Source organism: Strongylocentrotus purpuratus, unplaced genomic scaffold (genome assembly GCF_000002235.5).
Source record: "Strongylocentrotus purpuratus isolate Spur 01 unplaced genomic scaffold, Spur_5.0 spur5_scaffold_1, whole genome shotgun sequence".
Taxonomy (NCBI): domain Eukaryota; kingdom Metazoa; phylum Echinodermata; class Echinoidea; order Camarodonta; family Strongylocentrotidae; genus Strongylocentrotus; species Strongylocentrotus purpuratus.
This window is the reverse complement of record NW_022145594.1, coordinates 14175790-14194705: the sequence shown is the minus strand read 5'-3', so window position 1 is coordinate 14194705 and position 18916 is coordinate 14175790. Positions and strand designations below refer to the sequence as shown.

The 18916-nt window shown below is 40.0% G+C and overlaps 2 protein-coding genes across 3 annotated transcripts; both read right to left on the bottom strand.

Annotated features, from left to right (window-relative positions):
- Positions 1–3010: 3010 nt before the first annotated feature.
- Positions 3011–18015, bottom strand: LOC105442937. Its single transcript, XM_030977723.1, has 5 exons — positions 17661–18015; positions 15642–15779; positions 14492–14698; positions 5292–5350; positions 3011–4133 (listed from the first exon to the last, which is right to left on the bottom strand). Exons 1-5 carry the CDS (start codon positions 17919–17921, stop codon positions 3950–3952), a joined length of 849 nt encoding a protein of 282 aa, XP_030833583.1. The 5' UTR covers positions 17922–18015; the 3' UTR covers positions 3011–3949.
- Positions 6271–14050, bottom strand: LOC105439972. Of its 2 annotated transcripts, none has more exons than XM_030977721.1 (2): positions 13841–14050; positions 6271–7770 (listed from the first exon to the last, which is right to left on the bottom strand). In XM_030977721.1, the coding sequence occupies exon 2, from the start codon at positions 7743–7745 to the stop codon at positions 6747–6749; it is 999 nt and encodes a 332-aa protein (XP_030833581.1). In that variant the 5' UTR covers positions 7746–7770; positions 13841–14050; the 3' UTR covers positions 6271–6746. The 2 variants fall into 2 exon arrangements, with proteins under 2 accessions (XP_030833581.1, XP_011673248.2); XM_011674946.2 differs by lacking the exon at positions 13841–14050 and adding an exon at positions 7990–8609.
- Positions 18016–18916: the final 901 nt, after the last annotated feature.

The following is an 18916-nucleotide window of genomic DNA, read 5'->3' as shown; positions in this document are numbered from 1 at the left end:
TCGGCAGCTTCAGTCCACTTTCAACCTACAATGTATGTATAACAGTTGTCTTAGACCTCTTGAAGCACAATTCAATACAGTCCATTCCCGTTATAAAAAAGTCTTGATTTACTGATCATTTCTCACTAAAACATAAACACATGTGCACTCCCATACATATGAAATCAACACTGGAAGAACTGCATAAGATTAATTGTATCTGAGCTCATTATAACGGGAGTAGACTGTATATCAATATAGTTATTAATATTATTATAACACTATTACAACTTGAAACCTATCCACTCACTCCTCAAAGAAATAAGAATCACATATTACATAACAATGCACAAACTACAAACATGGCTCATAAAATAATTAATGTATGGACAACACCCCCCCCCCCCCCCCAATCTTGATGAGTACATGTATTTCAATCACATAAATAGATTTAAACAGTTATTCATGAAAATATAAAAATACTTTAATACAAATATAAACACCAATAACAATATATTGAGCAACTTTCATCTGTATCATTGTATCGAGGATCAACCCACAATCTCATACATCGACTTTACATGATATTTTCAATTGGAAGAAATTGAGTACACAACAAAAAGAACATGTATGCATCTCATGATGTTTAAAATTTTAAATGATCTAGCTACAGAATATCTGAAATTATCCTTTATAATTAAACCACATACTTACAGTACTTACTTCACTTTAAATATAACCTTAGTCTCTCGAAACCCAAAACAAATAGTTGTAACTGTTCGTTGTTGTATAGGTGCTTCAATGCACATGCAATCAATTTATAGTCTCAGGTAGTACAAGTTCCACTGTCAAGTAATTAAAAGAAAATGTATGCTCTTATCTTGATGATAAAAACGTTTGTTGCAATTGTATGTGTTCAAACACTACAGTGCATCCCATAAAAAAGTAAACCCAAATTGCTCAATTATCCATGACAGCACAGGTATACATTTGGACAGAATATGAGTTATATGAAATAAATATTAATGCCACATAAGTTATAATTTTTAATATATGGAAATCAAGGTAGATTATACTTTTTTTCTTGATCACATGCACTGTATAATCACATTTTGTGCAAATAAGTGTTCAATCCTTCACAAACAAGTAAACACATTACAAATTTCCTCTACCCCATATTTGTGTGGACTGCTTCTATTGTCAAACATTTCCATTAACCAAAATTGTATTTCTTGTAACATTCTAAAGTTATCAAATAACAATTGTGTTATTTCCTTACTCTTTGATGTGCAATTAACACATTTTAGGCAAGCAATCATTCAAATACAACTTTACACTTGACCTAACAGACATATCCATACAGCACAGTAATGGTAACATATTTTAAAGAATCGAGATAACTTTCAAACTGAACGCTTTCAAACAAACCAAAAGGCAAACTAACAAACTGACAGAAGTTCATAAAGTAGATGAAGTATAACCAACATCATGGATAATCTCCTTCGTAACCCCCTTCCCCCAAAAGGGTTATCACTTTCCAAAACTAACCCTCAAAATTCACCTTCAGAACTCCATGATATTGCTAACAAAAATAAGTTATAACCAACAACTATGTATAACCTCATCAAGAACAACAAAATCACATTTACATTTATAGTTGGGGTCAAAAGTTTCCATACAAATGATAGAAAATGTTGAACTAAGATTGTTACCACGATAAGAACATTACGCATCATTTGTTTTGATGAAAATAGTTCAGAATGGTATCTACTTATACTTTATTTTCATAGAATATGTTTTCATATATTTAGCAACATAATTGATGTTACTTCATGAACTCAATGGGTAAAAAGTACACCATCTAAAACAATTGGTGGCACTGCCTGTTATTTGCTTTATTTTTTGTTTTTTTGACTTGTGGAAGCTATCAACAAGCTTTTTACATACCTCTCCTGAGATTATTCTCCATTCCTCTCCACCAAGATTGCAACAATGCAGTTCCTTTTGAAAGTTCCATTTAACAAATACCACTTTTTAGGTCTGGCCATAGGTTTTCTGTAGGGTTCTGGTCTAGGCATGTGACAATCACTTCATAATTTCTTACTTTGCTCTCTTTTACCCACCCTGAAATTAATTTTAATAATTGTTGAAGTCATTGTGATGATTAAAGAACCTACTTTAATATGGTTTCATGTTTCAGGCTGACATATTGATTAATGCTACATGCTCTAACACCACACTTTAAATACAGCCCATAGATAAATCCAAATATAAAGTGTGATACTGGAGCATATGTAGCATCATATCAATAGGTCAGCCTGAACTCTGAACCATACTGGAATTTGGTCTTTAATTATCACAATGACCCAAACAGTCATTAACACCAGTCCAAGAGTCAGTAAGTAGGTAAAATAGACTACAGAGAAAAAGTTGAGATTATGGAGTAATTGTCACATGCAGAGACTTAAATCCTATAGAGACCCTATGAACAGACCTCAAAAACATAATTTGCAGAAAGAAACCTACCAGAGTGACTGAATTTCTGCAATCTTGCTGGAGGAATTATCTTAGATGTATGGAAGAAGCTTGTTCAAAGCTTCCACAAGAAAAAATAATAAAAATAAAGCACAATGCAGGCAGCATCACCAATTATTTTGGTTGGTGTATGAATTTATCCAAATTAAAGTAATATCAACCAGATATATGTTGCTAAATACATTTTATGAAAATATACTCTATCCAAATGAAATGGATACCATACCTGACCATCTTCATCCAAATAAATGATGCCAAATATTGTTATTATAATAAAAATCTCAGTTATATAATTATCTTGATACCATGTGTATGTTGACTTTTCAAGTATCAAGTATCAAGTATCAAGTTTATTTGTCTTCCAGAAAACACATGTGACAAAATATAATAGAGTATAATCATAACAGTACAATGTAGAACAAAGGAAGACGAGGAGACCTTGGTTGAAGCACAGCTTGTTAAGTTAAGGCCCCCTCATATGATGTGACAAAGATAACTTATTTATGAATACAACAACAAATATGGAATATATAAAACTATTTACAAAATACTCTCAGAGAACAACTACCCAACGTTGCATCTAATATGATCTAATATGGACAAACCCAAGCCGACACCAAGTCGAGACATCAATGAGTTATTGCTCTCTGAATGCAGAGGTCAAGTAGGAATAAATGGTATATGTAGTATGTACAGATGAGAAAGAAAAAGAAAAAAGAAAAGGGATAAAGGGGGTTATATGTCAAAGTCAAGAATTAACGAAAAAAAGATCAAGAGTAGAGTTAAATATGCTACAGTACACTAACAATAAAGCTTGATAACACATTCATGTGTCATCGACATACTTGTCAAGAAAATATGACTTAAGTCTACGTTTAAAAACTGAGATACTTGAAGCATTTGTTATGGTAGTATCAAGTGAATTCCAGAACCTGGGGCCAGTGGACATTAGTGTATTCAAAGTGAAGGTTGTCCTTGCATATGGTAAATGGAGAGCAGAAGCCTGTCTAGTATTATAGCTGTGAATTTGGTTATTTCTTCTAAAGATTTGAGCAAGGGCAGGAGGGAGGTCTCCAGAGTGAATGCTAAACATGAGCATTCCAAGTTGCATTGAATAGAGATCTTCTAGTTTTAGAATACTGTTTTCATAATAAAGTAGATTTGTATGTGCACGATAATTTGCTTTACAAATTATTCTAATAACCCGCTTCTGCACAAAAAAAAGCCTGTGGATTTGAGTTTTGGATGATTTGCCCCATGCCAACATACCATAATTAATATATGGTACTTTTGACCCCAACTGTCTATGTACCTGCCTCAACTAATACCTACACATCTAAAGGTAGAGTCTTACATATAAACTATAAAATATAAACTTAAACATCAAGAAATAAATAAAACTAAGCACTCAAAAGAAGATCAATCTATATCTTCCTCAGTCTGTATCCATAATCTGTCTCAACCTTACACATTCCATCACCATCCCCTCCTGCCTTGTAGACAGTATTCCCCTTACAGGGAGAGTCTGCATGTTTACTTGAATCACCGACTGCTCCGTCACTGTGACCTCATACTCAGTTCCATCAACTACAAATACCATTTCGTACGGTACTTCCAGGCTATAAGGAAACAGACAAACACAATATAATATAGTTAAATATAGATATTCAAATAATTCCTATACCAAACAATATTATTACCCATGTTCTTCCAAACACCCTTTAATTGTACTCCTGTGTATAGATTTGTGTGTGGCTCCTGGGTAAACAAAAGGCTTTCTTTTTCAAACCTATATCACTTCATGACTTCAAAGATAATTCTATACATCCAAAGGAAAATCAGACTAATAATAGTATGAAAGTACATAACTGAATATTTGTAACAATGGGAAAATTGCTAATCACTGTGAAAATTGGTCAAAAAACTATTATGGCATAGCAACAGTATTCTATTATAGATTTCCACTTTTAAAGGGAAATTAGTGTTGTGGTCATGAGATTGAATTGTAAAAGAAAAACTGTCTAAAAGTGATTTGGAAAGATTGGTAGTTCACCTAAGACTTGTTGTGTTTTGGAATCGCCAAAATGATAATATTGATATGAAATTCACTCAAATTCTGCTAAGAGTCACATGCACTACACATAGAAATGCATGTATGGGACTACATATAATGTTTGGCCCAAACATTTAAACAAACAAAAAAAATGTCATAATATGAGTGAGCGCATTTGAAGCGTAATCCTTGCCACTGGACCTTTTTACTATTATATTCTTTCTAAAACAAATGAAAATAATTTAAAAGCTTGCAAATATTTTATTACCTTTTCACACTACTAGCTATGCAGTAGATTCTGAAATTTGTCTGGAAACTGTTCTTCAGGTCTTTATCCAAATTATATCCACTGAAATATGTTATTTTATCTATGCACAATAACTCAGAATTCCTTCCATTAACACAAAAAAAGAACACTTTAAATGGATTCTTTAGTATAGTTGGTAAGATACATACTACTCCCACATACCTACTTGATAAAATAATTGAAGTACATGTAATCATAACAAAAACAGATAAATGAAATAACAAAAATTGACCACTAATAAAATTATCTTCCTATACTAACATATCATTTAATATTCATAGCTCATATAGTTCCTGAAATATCACAAGAATGACAAAGACAACAAACAGACGTCAACCCCAACAATAATGCCTGTCTTTACCTCTGGTGGACAGAAAGTTAAAAACGCTTATTATATTTCAATGCAAACAAACTTACTCTTCAGACGTAACAGCGACTATTTCCCCAGTCATATCCTCATCATTTCTTGCCACAGTCTGCAATACAACAAACAAAAACAAAAAGATATATAAAAATGTGCAACAACAAAACAAATCTTAGATTACCATATTTAGACCCAATTCATTTCAGAGTAATTCATAGAATAACAATTCAGATTTCACACAAGACGCAATGCAAATTTGGCAATTTCCTATCCAATGAGCAACCTCTCCGATTATTTTTAAAATATTCTAGTTACCCGGTACTCCATTTATTATTTTTGAACATACCTAGCGTTTCTGCACCTACAGGAGAAGTTAAAATTGATATCATGTTATCACACAAATGGATAGTTCACACACTTTTATCTCACATGGAAAACATGATGAAATCACACAATATGCTTCCCCAATGCTTCTTGGTCCTGTTAGCACTTTAGTAGGCACCCCTTATAATGGAGTGAAATTGGTGTCATTTGAAAGCACAGTAAAAGCTCTATCATGCCTGTAAATATGTGCACATTAGCACACACACAAAAATAAAAAATAAAAACAAATACTAAAAAAAAAAAAAAAAACAACAGGTTGTTGAGAAGCATGAGTGGTAAACAGTACAACAAAAAGTATGGGAGACACTCAGACTCCATTTATTGTTAACTTCATAAGAAAAACATTATGGAAATTAAATCCTCAGAAAAATATACAGTTTCATAGAACTAGAGTCAATACATGTATATAGCAACACTATGATCCTGGTATGTACACAATTATTTCATTTAGGAACATAGTTAATACAAGGCAGATAATAATGTAACGGGTTTTGTCCGGGGTCCCTGCACCATTTACCGAGCGGTCAATAAATCTCACGAGACTCCAATCACCCGCACGGTTCTTTCATAAACAGTGAAGCTATCACTCCAACATCATCGATCGCACTCAGATCACGCTACTTTTCTATAATACACGGAAACACAGTGTCATTTTACATCAAAAGGTACTTGCCTTTATTCACGAAGAACTCCAACTTTACAATGTAACTTCCCTTCAACAGCTAGTAGCAGTACTCCGATTCACCCTGTTTCACCTATCTTATCCTGCCCTCCCTAGCTACCTGCCCGAACACGTCCTCTCTTGCTCATGCCTAATACCTAACTGCCCACCCGCATGCACTGACCCACATGCGCCCGCTACGTTGAAACAACTCCGTTACACTGCCCCCTCCTTAATTTAAAAACGTCCTCGTTTTATAAACTTAAAAACAACTAATCCCGTGCGTAACATTAACTATAAAACTGCAAGTCACAAAACATCTCAAAACTTGAACAATTAATAACTGATGAAAACATGAAAAATATACAGAGTCCGTTTCTTTTTCTTTTTTTTATTACACGTAGTAAGTCCTTTGGTTATTATCTGCGATCATCATATGAACTTGTGCATAGCGTCTAACATCTCACTGAACGGATTGGGTTGAATCATCAAATCCTGCAATGATGTCGACATGAAACTCCTTCCTTGATTCCTCTTTACTAACAAGGATCCCCCCTTGAAATATTTGCCTAGTGGTAGTCTGCGTCACGCTCTGAATCCTCCCTAAGATAGCTCGCGAGAACTGCTCATCTGACATATGAACACCTACGACTCCAGCTTGGACACTACGCACCTTCGTCGTCCCCCCGCCTTCTTCCTTCTGACTCCCGTCGGCACTATTCCGCAAGAAGATGGCGCCGTACTTCCTCTCCCTCGTCTCTTGGAAAACTTTCTCTGCCCCATTATACGAGGTCTGGGAGGAAAATTCATTAACTTCCACCCTCTGGTTGCGCAACAACCTCTTCACGTCAAGGGGCGGAATCGGACGACCTATTTGGACACTCCTGACATCAACAGCTGTGCCTCCACAACCATCTTCCGGCGACGCCACATCAGCGACTGCAGATTCCTCTGATTCAGAACTGGTGAGTTGCTGCTGTCTCATCATAGCGAGTGGCTTACCAGACAGTCTTCTCGAGCGACTGTCTTTCCTCCCCTCTACTTCTTCCCTGGTGCGAGGAGAGACGACAACCTGGAGCGGGTCTTGGGGCAACTCATCGCGTTCAAGCTTTGCCTGAACAACTTGTTTCTTCCTGTCCTTTCTCTTCTTCTCCTCTCTCTGGTTCGGCAAAGGCGACCTCGACGGGCTCCTACTGCGACGGCGATGATCAGACTTGCTCTGCCTTTCAAGGTACCTTCCCCGCAACTGGCTTCGCTCCCGGTCTTGGGATTTCTCAGGATGTCTGTCTCTGCAATGTGCCGTTAAGTTATCTTTCCTGTTGTATGCTCTGCTGCAATATTGACATACAAAGCGTTGTTCGTCCTTGTGTTCGACGTCAATGTGACGATCCAAGCTCCTCTTGTGTGCAAAGTACTTCTGGCATGTGAAGCACTTGATTGTCCTCTCGGAGTCCCCTCCCATGTTGATCCCTCAGCACGAACACGATCTGTGCAAGCAACAAAGAAAGAATTGAAGTGATTACTAATCTATGATTTCAGTACAAATTCGAAGCTTCATCCGTCAATCCAGCAAAATAGTCACATAATCATGTCAATGCAATCACGCTAAAGTCAAATCTCATATAGAAGTCGCCCTGGCGCATTCCTTGTCCGTGGTGGATTTCGTCTAGGAACTGGACTTGGCTGTACAGTACTGTCCGCTTTACTTTGCAACAACTCCCCTTCGGCTATGTCTTGTATCTGCTCAGTTTCTGTTTCTGCCTGGACTCCAACACCATCTTCTACAAGGTCTTCTGTTTGTGATATTCCACTCTCCTCTTCAGCGTGGTCTACTTGCTGACTTGTAGGTTCCTCAATCCACGAGGCAAGAGGTTCACCTAAATAAGGCTTTAACCTGTCAGCATGAACTACCATCTTCTTTCCTCGGTTCTTTGCCTGTATCCTGTAGACGACATCAGACAATCGATGAATGATGAGGAACGGCCCTTTCCAACGACGCTGCAATTTGGGAGACAACCCCTTTGTCCTAGCTGAGTTGTAGCACCACACAAATTGCCCGACCGTTAATTCATGTGCTTGTGCTTTCCTGTCGTAGACCTTCTTCTGCCTCCTTGAACTCTCTGATGTGTTCTCCCTCGCTCGTTCGTGCGCCAGCCTCATCTTGTTCCTTAGGTTTTCCGCATAATCTGTATCCAGACCGCGATCCAGCTCCCGATCATCCTTGCACAAGTCAGCGGAAAGGTCTATTGGCAGATGTACTTCTCGCCCTAACATCAACATGTTCGGTGTCTCGCCGGTCGACTCCTGAGGGGATGAACGGTAGGCGAAGAGAGCAAGGGGTAACTTCTCATCCCAATCTCTTTGCCGTCTGGTAGGTTCGATGGCCATGGACACAATGGTGATCAACGTACGATTGAATCGCTCAATTAGTCCATCGGATTTCGGGTTGTACGGCGTTGTCCGTGTCTTCTCTATGCCCAAGACAATACACATCTCTCTGAAGACCGCTGATTCAAAATTTCGGCCCTGGTCCGAATGCAAGACTGATGGGACTCCAAAACGACATACAAACTGGTTCACGAACTCAGTCGCCACAGTTGTTGCTTTCTGGTCAGGTATTGCATAGGCTTCCATCCATCGGGTGAAATAATCTCCCACAACCATTATGTATCGGTTCCCTCGCTCCGACTCGGGAAGGGGGCCCATGATGTCCAAAGCGACTCTTTCCATCGGCATGCCGACTTGGTGCTGCTGCAAGGGGGCCCTCCTGGTCTTGTTGGGTGATTTTTTAGAAGCACATACGTTGCATTGACGTACTGTGGACCTAACATCTGTATCCAGGCCAGGCCAGTAGAATCGCTGGCGAACCTTTGCTGTAGTCCTACGCATTCCGAGATGTCCGCCTGAAGGCCCGCTGTGTATTTCTTGGACCATCATCTTCCTGAGGGCCTCAGGCAACACAACATGCCACTCAATCTGATCGCCTCTGTTTGACTCCCATCTTCTACAAAGGACGCCGTTTCTGATCTCGAGTTGGTCCCAGCATCGCCAATATGCCTTCTTCGCAGCTGAAAAGGAAGACATTGTACTCCAGTTGGCCCGGTCTTCTCCTTTCTCCTTCATCTCTATGACCCAACTCATGGAACTGTCATCTAGTTGTCTGTCTCTCATGTCTGCAGAGGTGATTGATGGCTCGAGGGTCACGGCGTTCACTTTCACTCCATTGTCTATGTGAACTTCTGGGATTTTCTGTTGCTCTTCCAGAGGTGGCTCACCTCCTCCACACTGCTTGCAAGCAACACATGGCCTTCTCGACAGGCTGTCAGCGTTGGAATGAGAACGACCAGCCCTGTGTACTATCTCTATGTCATATTCTGCTATGACCTGTAGCCATCGTGCCATCTGCGCCTGCGGGTCACGGAAATTCAGCAGCCATCTCAAGGCGCCGTGGTCGGTTCTGACAGTAATTTTACTTCCGTATAAGTACTGTCTGAAATGCTTGAGGTAGACAACAACGGCTAGAAGTTCGCGTCTTGTCACACAGTAGTTCCTTTCGGGTTTGGATAGAGCTCTGCTTGCATATGCGATGACTCGCTCCTTTCCTCCTACTTCTTGAGAGAGTACCGCACCTATGCCCACGTTGCTTGCATCAGTGTCCAGTATGTATGACTTTTCAGGGTCTGGGTATGCGAGGACTGGTGCCGTCAGGAGATGTTCCTTCAACTCAGAGAAAGCGCAGTCACACTCCTTAGTCCAGATGAATTCCCTGCCTTTTTCGGTGAGCTGGTGAAGAGGACGTGCAATGTTTGCAAAACCACCAATGAAACGTCGGTAGTATGACGCCAATCCGAGGAAGCTTTGGACTTCTTTAACAGAAGTTGGAACTGGCCAATCCTCCACTACTTTGATCTTTTCAGGATCGGTAGAGATGCCATCAGGTGACACTACGTGGCCAAGGTACAAGACACTCCTTTTGAAGAGATGGCACTTTCTGGGTTTCAGCTTCAACCCGGCATCCCGGAGGCGCTGGAAAACTGTCTCTAGTCTTGTCAACTCTTCATCTACAGTCTTCGCAAAAACAATCACATCATCGAGGTACACGAGTAGAACCTTCCAGTGTAACCCTGCAAGGACACGCTCCATAAGACGTTCAAATGTCGACGGCGCGTTACAGAGCCCAAACGGCATGACCCGCCAGGAGTAGAGGCCACCACGGACCACAAATGCCGACTTCTTCTGGGCATCCTCATCTAGCTCGACCTGCCAATATCCTGACGCTAGATCTAGAGTTGAGAACCATTCTGATCCACCCAGAGTGTCCAGTGTCTCATCAATGCGGGGTATCGGAAATGCATCTTTCACTGTCACGTTGTTGAGTCGCCTATAGTCTATGCAAAATCTCTTCGATCCGTCCTTTTTGCGTACCAACACAACGTTTGAAGCCCACGGGCTTTCTGTTGGCACTATGCTTCCAGATTGAAGCATGTCCTGTATCTGGGAGTCAATCTCTTGCTGTTCCTTTGGTGGGAATCTTCGTGGCCTCTCCTTTATCGTTGACGCATTCCCTGTGTTGATGCCATGGCGAACAAGGTTGGTCCGTCCAATATCTGTGTCAGATTTCGCAAATACGTCTTGGTTCTTGCGTAGAAGTTCGGCAATGTTATCGTGAAAGCTGTTGGGTACCTCTGTCTTGCTCCGCTTGAACAAATCAACCAAATGTGGAGGGACGTCACCTGTATCTTCATCGTTGGATGTGTGCATTGTCATGTCTACAACATCAGTCTTTTTCACCGGGGTAAAGTGACCTGCCATTGTGCCTCGCTTGATAGTGCATTCCCTGTCTCCGGGGTTGTACACTCGAATAGGTACTGTGTTGTCTGTAGATTTTGCCAAGATTCTTGCAACCATCACCCCTTTTCTTCCTACTTCGTTTTCCTCTGTAGGTTCTAGGATCCCGAGACCGGCTTCACCAGGATTCCCCTTAATCAATCCTGGGACCAATGCTTCATGACCCGGTGGAATCTTGGTAGTCTCCTCTACCACCACCCTGAAGCATAATCCATGCCCCAGCTTATCACTGCATTTGATTTTGTCTCCATTCAAGTCCAGTTGCAGTTGTTGTAAGTCGATCTTCGCATGTGTTGCTATCAGAAAATCCATTCCAAGGATCCCTTCTGCTGAGCCAGTATTGCCAAATATGACACGAATTGAACAAACCGTCCTGCCAACCTTTAATTCTAGACAGGAGCTGCCCATTGTCTCCATTCTGCTTCCATCAGCATTAGAAACGTTTGCTCCATACCTTGTCAATTCTGGCTTTTTCTCGTTGGGAATTCGGTAGTATACTGTGTTAGAAAGAATTGTATCTGTTGCTCCCGTGTCTACCAAAAGCATGGTCTTGACTCCCCTAATCTCAACTTCAACGTAGAGTCCACTCTGGACACATGCCCTAGACACATTATGTCTTTCCTGATCAGTTCTGCCCCTTTGGTTGTTCTCTACTGTTCGTCCTTTCCGGTTTTGCCCTTGTTTTCTTGTGGCCTTCCCTCGGGCTGCAGAGTCGGCTCGTGCTCGTTTCCCGACGGATCTTGTCCTTTCTTCTGAGGACAATTCCGAGCCAAATGCCCCTTTTCGCCGCAATTGTAGCAGTTCCGAACTTCTCCACGTGATTGGTTCTTCCACGTTTCTACCTTGTTGTCTCGTTCTTCAAGTTTGAGCTTCATCTCTTTTAACTCTTTCCATATTTCTGTGAGAGGTGATTGCTGTTCCTCCGTCGATCTGGCTAGTTTGCGGTGGAACCTGCTTCTCCCACTTCGTTGGTCTTCAAGGCGGAAAAAGTTGTCCGTGGTCATAGCAGCTTGTATTGCCTCATCCATTGTGGTTGGCTGTGATCTGAAAATGCCCTCACGGATTTCCTGCTCCTCTATTGCTTCTGCAAAGTGTGTACGCGCCAAACGATCACGCGCCTCTTCTGGTAGTTCTGGGTATGCTAATTCAGACAATTCTCGAACAGCCTGACCCAACTCCTGAAGAGTCTCCTGAGGTCCTTGCCGCCTTGAACGTAATTCAAGGAGGTAGTTTTCAGCCATCTGCCCTGGGCCGAACCTTTTCTCGAGCAAATGAACGAGCTCCTGGTACGTTATCCTCGAGAGTTGCCTCTGGCTCCCCATGACTTTGATCGCTGCTCCCCTAAGGCTAGCGGCAAGGAAAATCTTGGCCTCCTCGTCGTTCCAACCATTCGCCAACTTGCATGCCCTAAAATGCTGGATGTAGTCGATCCATGGATTCTTCCCATCGAACTTGTCTGGCACAATGCTGGGTCGGGAAATGCGCGACATTCCTGTTTTTTCTTCATCAGAAAACCCAGGACTCAATTCCTGTCTTGTCATCCTTGGTTCCTGTGACATGCCTCCTTCTCTCGCATGCTCCCTATCCCACTCTTTTTCCTCTTGGTCGGCCCTTGTAGTTGATCCTCTGAGGTTGTACTCACTTGTTTCACTGTGCAAGTGTTGCCTTGATGTTAATGTGCCTTGTGGTTGTACCTCTCTGTACAGCCTGCTGGGAAACTCAGCCTTATCCATTTCTCCCGTCTTCTCAACTGTTGTGGCAGGCAGTTCATAACTCATTGGAGATCGTACTTCGAACTTGTTGGGATTTCCCCAGTCACGAAGCTGCACTTCTTCATCCCTCCGTCCGTGTGCTGCAGTAGCTGAATCCAGTTTCAACTGAAGGAGGCGATTTTGCTCCATCAACAGCCTGTTCTGTCCTTTGGAGTGTTCGAGGTACTCGTTACTCTCTTGCAGTTCAGCCACCAGGTTTTCTAGCTCCTCCACCGAATGCAGGCTAGTTGCCATACTGCCACACGGTGATCCAACAACTTCAAACTGTGTGCTGTGTAGCTGGGCAAGTGTGCTGTGTGTAGGCGCTATTTAGGTGATAACACGAAGAGCATTATAGGCGCTATACATAGGATGTGGAGAATAGGCACTTATATATGTAGGTGAACTAGTAGGTTCAGGTAAACTATAGTAAGTGTAGGCGTAGGTGAACTATAGTAGGTGTAGGTGTAGGTGAACTAGTAGGTTCAGGTAAACTATAGTAAGTGTAGGCGTAGGTGAACTAGTAGGTGAAGGCGTAGGTGAACTATAGTAGGCGTAGGTGAACTATAGTAGGTGTAGGCGTAGGTGAACTAGTAGGTGAAGGCGTAAGTGAACTATAGTAGGTGTAGGTGAACTATAGTAGGTGTAGGTGTAGGTGAACTAGAAGTAGGTGAAGGCGTAGGTGTAGGCGAACTAGCATTCCCGATAATCACTTAATGTTGCTTAATTCCTGCTTCAGCATGTTTATCCCACCGCTGCCACCAATGTAACGGGTTTTGTCCGGGGTCCCTGCACCATTTACCGAGCGGTCAATAAATCTCACGAGACTCCAATCACCCGCACGGTTCTTTCATAAACAGTGAAGCTATCACTCCAACATCATCGATCGCACTCAGATCACGCTACTTTTCTATAATACACGGAAACACAGTGTCATTTTACATCAAAAGGTACTTGCCTTTATTCACGAAGAACTCCAACTTTACAATGTAACTTCCCTTCAACAGCTAGTAGCAGTACTCCGATTCACCCTGTTTCACCTATCTTATCCTGCCCTCCCTAGCTACCTGCCCGAACACGTCCTCTCTTGCTCATGCCTAATACCTAACTGCCCACCCGCATGCACTGACCCACATGCGCCCGCTACGTTGAAACAACTCCGTTACACTAACAATAATAATAATCTCCATTTACACCACGTAATGTATATCATAATTGACACTCCAAAAGCAAATATAAATTTTATTGTTATTTCATTAGCCTAAGTGTACAAGCACAATTTCTTTTTTTTACCACACATTTCTGAAAACTCTGCAGTACGTACGTGCCACTGCTCAAAAACATATCTCTGTCATGGAAAATGCCTCAGCAACACTACCATAGCCATATTCTATAAGTTTTTATATGGTTATGATATGTCACTATGTTATAATCAAATCATAATTACCCCTTCTTGTCAAAACATTTGAAACATACCAAAGTATAATAAAAACGCACATCATAACTAAACCAACTTAATCATAATAATTCCTTTGTGAAAAATCCATGCTTTTGATATCATATCCATGATAAATTAAGCTATACAACTATTGCATGCATTTGTACAAACCTCAACATGGAGAGCTGGTGTTGACTCTAGTTGTTTGGTGTTATTCCATTCGGTGATAACCACACACTCAGCCTTGATTTGTTGATTGACTGCAAAAGGAATATCAGTGTGTTCCTCCCACAAACTCAGTCTGATTGCCTCATCCCCGTCATTAAGCGTTACTGTCCTGAGCCTTTTACCGCCTGAAACGTTTCTGACATCACCAATCTACACAAATACAAAATTTGAACAACAAAACTCACCCAAAGCTCAAATATACTAGCAAGTAAAGACTTGTAGACAGACCTACATCTAAAATATACAATGTAACCAAAGATAATATGGACACTCTTGATATTTCCATTTGAAATGGATCTCATGCCATGTACTTTGAAGGGGATATGTAAATCATCAATCTGTATGTATCATTAATTAATTAAAAAAAGAAGCATGTCATTATGTACTGCAGATGGAATTACAGAGTGTTTCTTTCATCCCAGAGTCATGAATCATTAATGAGCCTGGGTACAACAAAAGGTTTTATGAACTATTGGTGCAAATCACAATGACATTGTTGCTTTCTAAATTCATTACTGAGACACACATTTTGCAGCATAGGTTTTGTCAAAATTGAATGAATTCAGAAAGCAACAATGCCATTGTGATTTACTCCATTAATTTATGACAACCTTTTGTTGTACCCAGGCTCATTAATGATTCATGACTCTGGGATAAAAGAAATACTCTGTAAATCCACCTGCAGTAGTACACAATGATATGCATCTATTCTGAATTAATTACTGATAAGATACACACAGATTGATGATTTACATATTATATCTTATCACACCCCTCCCCCAACACAACCTTGGATTGCCAAATATGGAAATAAAAGACCCCCTCTCACCCAAATCGTTTTTTGGGGAACACCTTCTCATTTTGGGGCTGATTTTCATAGCATACATACATGTACTACAATACAACACCATTTACAAAGATCAACCCAAATCTAACAATTGTGAATACCATTATAATTCACCCCACAAACAAGAATTAGGGATTGACTGCTATATTATAGAGGCATTGTTGTTTCAATAGACTCACTTGAAATGAGTAACGACTTGATATGACGAAATTTACAAATGAATAACACAAGAAAATAAAGGCTTACCTCTCCCACATTTCCTGTCACACTAACCCTCTTCTTTGACGGAGATGCTTTCACTTCTGAAATACTCATTACAGGAGGATGAAGAAAGTTCTCTACCAACTCTTCAGGAAATTCGAAATCTGCAACTTTGTAGAAAATCTGAAAAACAAACATCCAAAAATTTCAATTAAAATCAGCTTCCCAATCATATCACCAATGACAGTCCCCAAACTAGTTAAAATTGTCAAAAGCATTCACAACCAAAATTACAGTTGTACACTTAAGTCCATTGTCAAGATAGATTTCATATCCACCCCAGACAAGATAGTGATTTAAACTTCAAAAGTTCAAGAACTTTAGTTATATTTCATAAATTGTTTAGAAAATTAGAAGTTATGATTGTTGGACCATATTTACTAAGAACAAATTAGAAAAGCAATCATCTGTGCATTTTGATGCATATATTGTGAAAACCAAGGAGGTTATGGAACAGAGGTGGTTTATTTCATGATTTTTCATAACTATATGGATACAACTACTCCTGGAAAGCAATGCACCCAAGTTCTATTAACGTGTGTACTGTAAATCTCCCGTACATGTAGATCCTTTCTACATCTAGTCATACTAGCTAAGCTAGCTCTCTGTTGGTTATCAATTTCTGACATACAGTATATCATTCTAGCTAACCTAGCTCTCTGTTGGTGTACATCATTATCAATTTCTGACATATATCATTCTACAACAGTGAGCTATAAGCATTGCCTATGATAGGCCCTGTGGAGAGAACCATTTTGTTTTTCAAAAAGGCCTTAGTTTTCCACATTCGCAAATATTACAACTCAGTCATGCAAGTTAGCTTGGAACTTTGGCAATGATTATATTCCCATTCAATCAGTCATTACAATTTAAAAATTAAAAATAGAATTTGTAAAAAAAAAAAACTTTTCATGAAATGCAACACATGTAGAGAAGTCCATAGGGAGACTCTAGCAGACGACACCTGGAAATGCTGTCTGCTAGGGTCACATGCTGATGTGGTCCCATGTACTTCTTTACATGTGTTGCAATTTGAAGTTATTTGTGCAAATTATCTAAAAAGTTGATTTTTTACATTCTATTTTCAATACCTAAATTTTAATGACTGATTGAATGGGAATTACAAAAGTTCCAAGCCAACTTGCATAAGTTGTAATATTTGAGAATGTGGAAAATTAAGGCCTTTTGAAAGATGACCCTCTGCTCTCAGGGCCTAGACATAGCCATAGGCAATGCTTAGCTCTATATTAGGAAACTCAATGTCATATCATTTTTCTGACATGTTTCTGACATGTATGACCACATTGAGTTATAGAGTTGGCCCAATAGGCAGATGTGGAGAATCCATCTTGACTGCAAAAAAAAATGGGTGCTTATTTTCCACATTCTGAAATCTTACAACTCCTGTATGGCAGCTTAGAATTTTCCGGCCCACTATTTTATCCATTCACTTGGAAATAAGAAATATCAACATTTGGAAATCTAAAACAGAAAAAAATCACCATTAAAAAAAATATGCACATTTCTGGAAAGTATACAAACATCTAAGGTAATAGATGGGAACAGGTTGTAGTCTGCAGTATATAGTAGCTAGTCTACGAAGACTTGTTGTACTCGATCTGTGCAAACACATGACACTTTTGTTGTGTTTATCAATACAATTTTGTAATGGGATTTCAGAGACAGAGCCTGGGGGCTCAAATAGGCCGTAAATCTGCCCCCTTGATAAAAATTATCTGGTCCGCGGCCCCCTCAAAAAAAAACATCAGCCCAGCCCCCCCCCCCCCCCCCCCCCATTTTCCATTTATAACAAACAACAATTTGACTACATTATCATGGCTAAAAATGGGAATTCAATTATGCTGACAACAATGATAGGTTAGCTACCAATTATTGAGATTTCCTGAAACTGAAAACATTCTTAAATATACCACTTATACAACATAGGGGTCTACTAGACCGATTAGCGGCTGCCTGTATAGCTGTAGTTAGGGGTCTACCAACCTTCGAATTGTGAGTCACCACTACTTTCCGTGCTACCTTGTCCACTACGACCCTCTTAGCACCAAATGTAGTACGAGATGGCATGTCCTCGAGTTTTCTCAACACATCCCCTTGCATGGAATTCAAATTGTTGATATATATGTCAAACAAACTCTCTGGGCATTGTTCTACTCCAACGGTCCCATGCATGAAGCTCCGTCCACTTTGTAAGTTCTTCGTTGTAAATTGCCCAACAAGCAATAATCTTGTTATGCTCGACATCTTGCTGTCTTAGCCTAGGACCTACTCAAAGTTCAAACCATCACCAGATCGAGAGCCTGTGGTGGAGATCGAGTCACATGGCCGGGAAGCGTTATTTTTTTATGCGGCACAGATTGGGGCTTTTTTTTTAAAGGGGTCTTGATTTACAGACTGTACTATAGACAGTATAAGTAGTAGAGGTCTGTTTTTGATGGTGTTACATGTAATCCACTACCGCATGGAAAATCATTACATCAACAATTAAAATCAAATTGGAAATCTGAAGAAGAGGCAGCACGTCGATAAGGAGAACATCACAATAATTAGTCAATGAAACTTAACTAACTTAAACGAATTGGAATGTTATCTAAACACATAGTTCGCGATGGATATACAAACTTCTTCGCAGCGCTAATCCGCTAGCGAACATGACTAGTCTCACGTACGTGCAGACACTATTCAGAAGGGAAAGAAGGTACTTCCCATAGGTTTAACACGCGCCATGCCCCAATCTGTGCCGCATAAAAAAAATAACGCGGCCGGCGTAATAATACACGCGGTACGTATTTGTTGTTGTTGTTGTTTTGGTATTATATAGCAATCAGTCATAATTGACTATTTTTTGCCACAAGTTTGCGTTTTATTATCTTTTTTTTTAGAAAAGAAAAAGAGAAATAAACAAGAGTGTTTTTGTTTATTTATTACTATTCTTTTTTTTCTCCCCCCTTTTTTTTTGGGGGGGGGTGTATTTACCGGTAATATCTACATACTCGTAATAATAAAGCAATAAGCCATTTCGTAATTACAATTTGCGCATGAGCAGATGAAGGTCACTTGGAGATAAAATGGCATGGTGGCTTTTAAATTACTTTGATAATAAGCATTTGTGATAATCGTTCTTTATGTGTGCAAGTTTTATCGATGCGTTTTTAAATTTATAGGGTATTATATAATATATGTTCTGTCAAAGGAATTCTATATCGTGATATAATCCCCCTCTGATTCCAAGTATATAT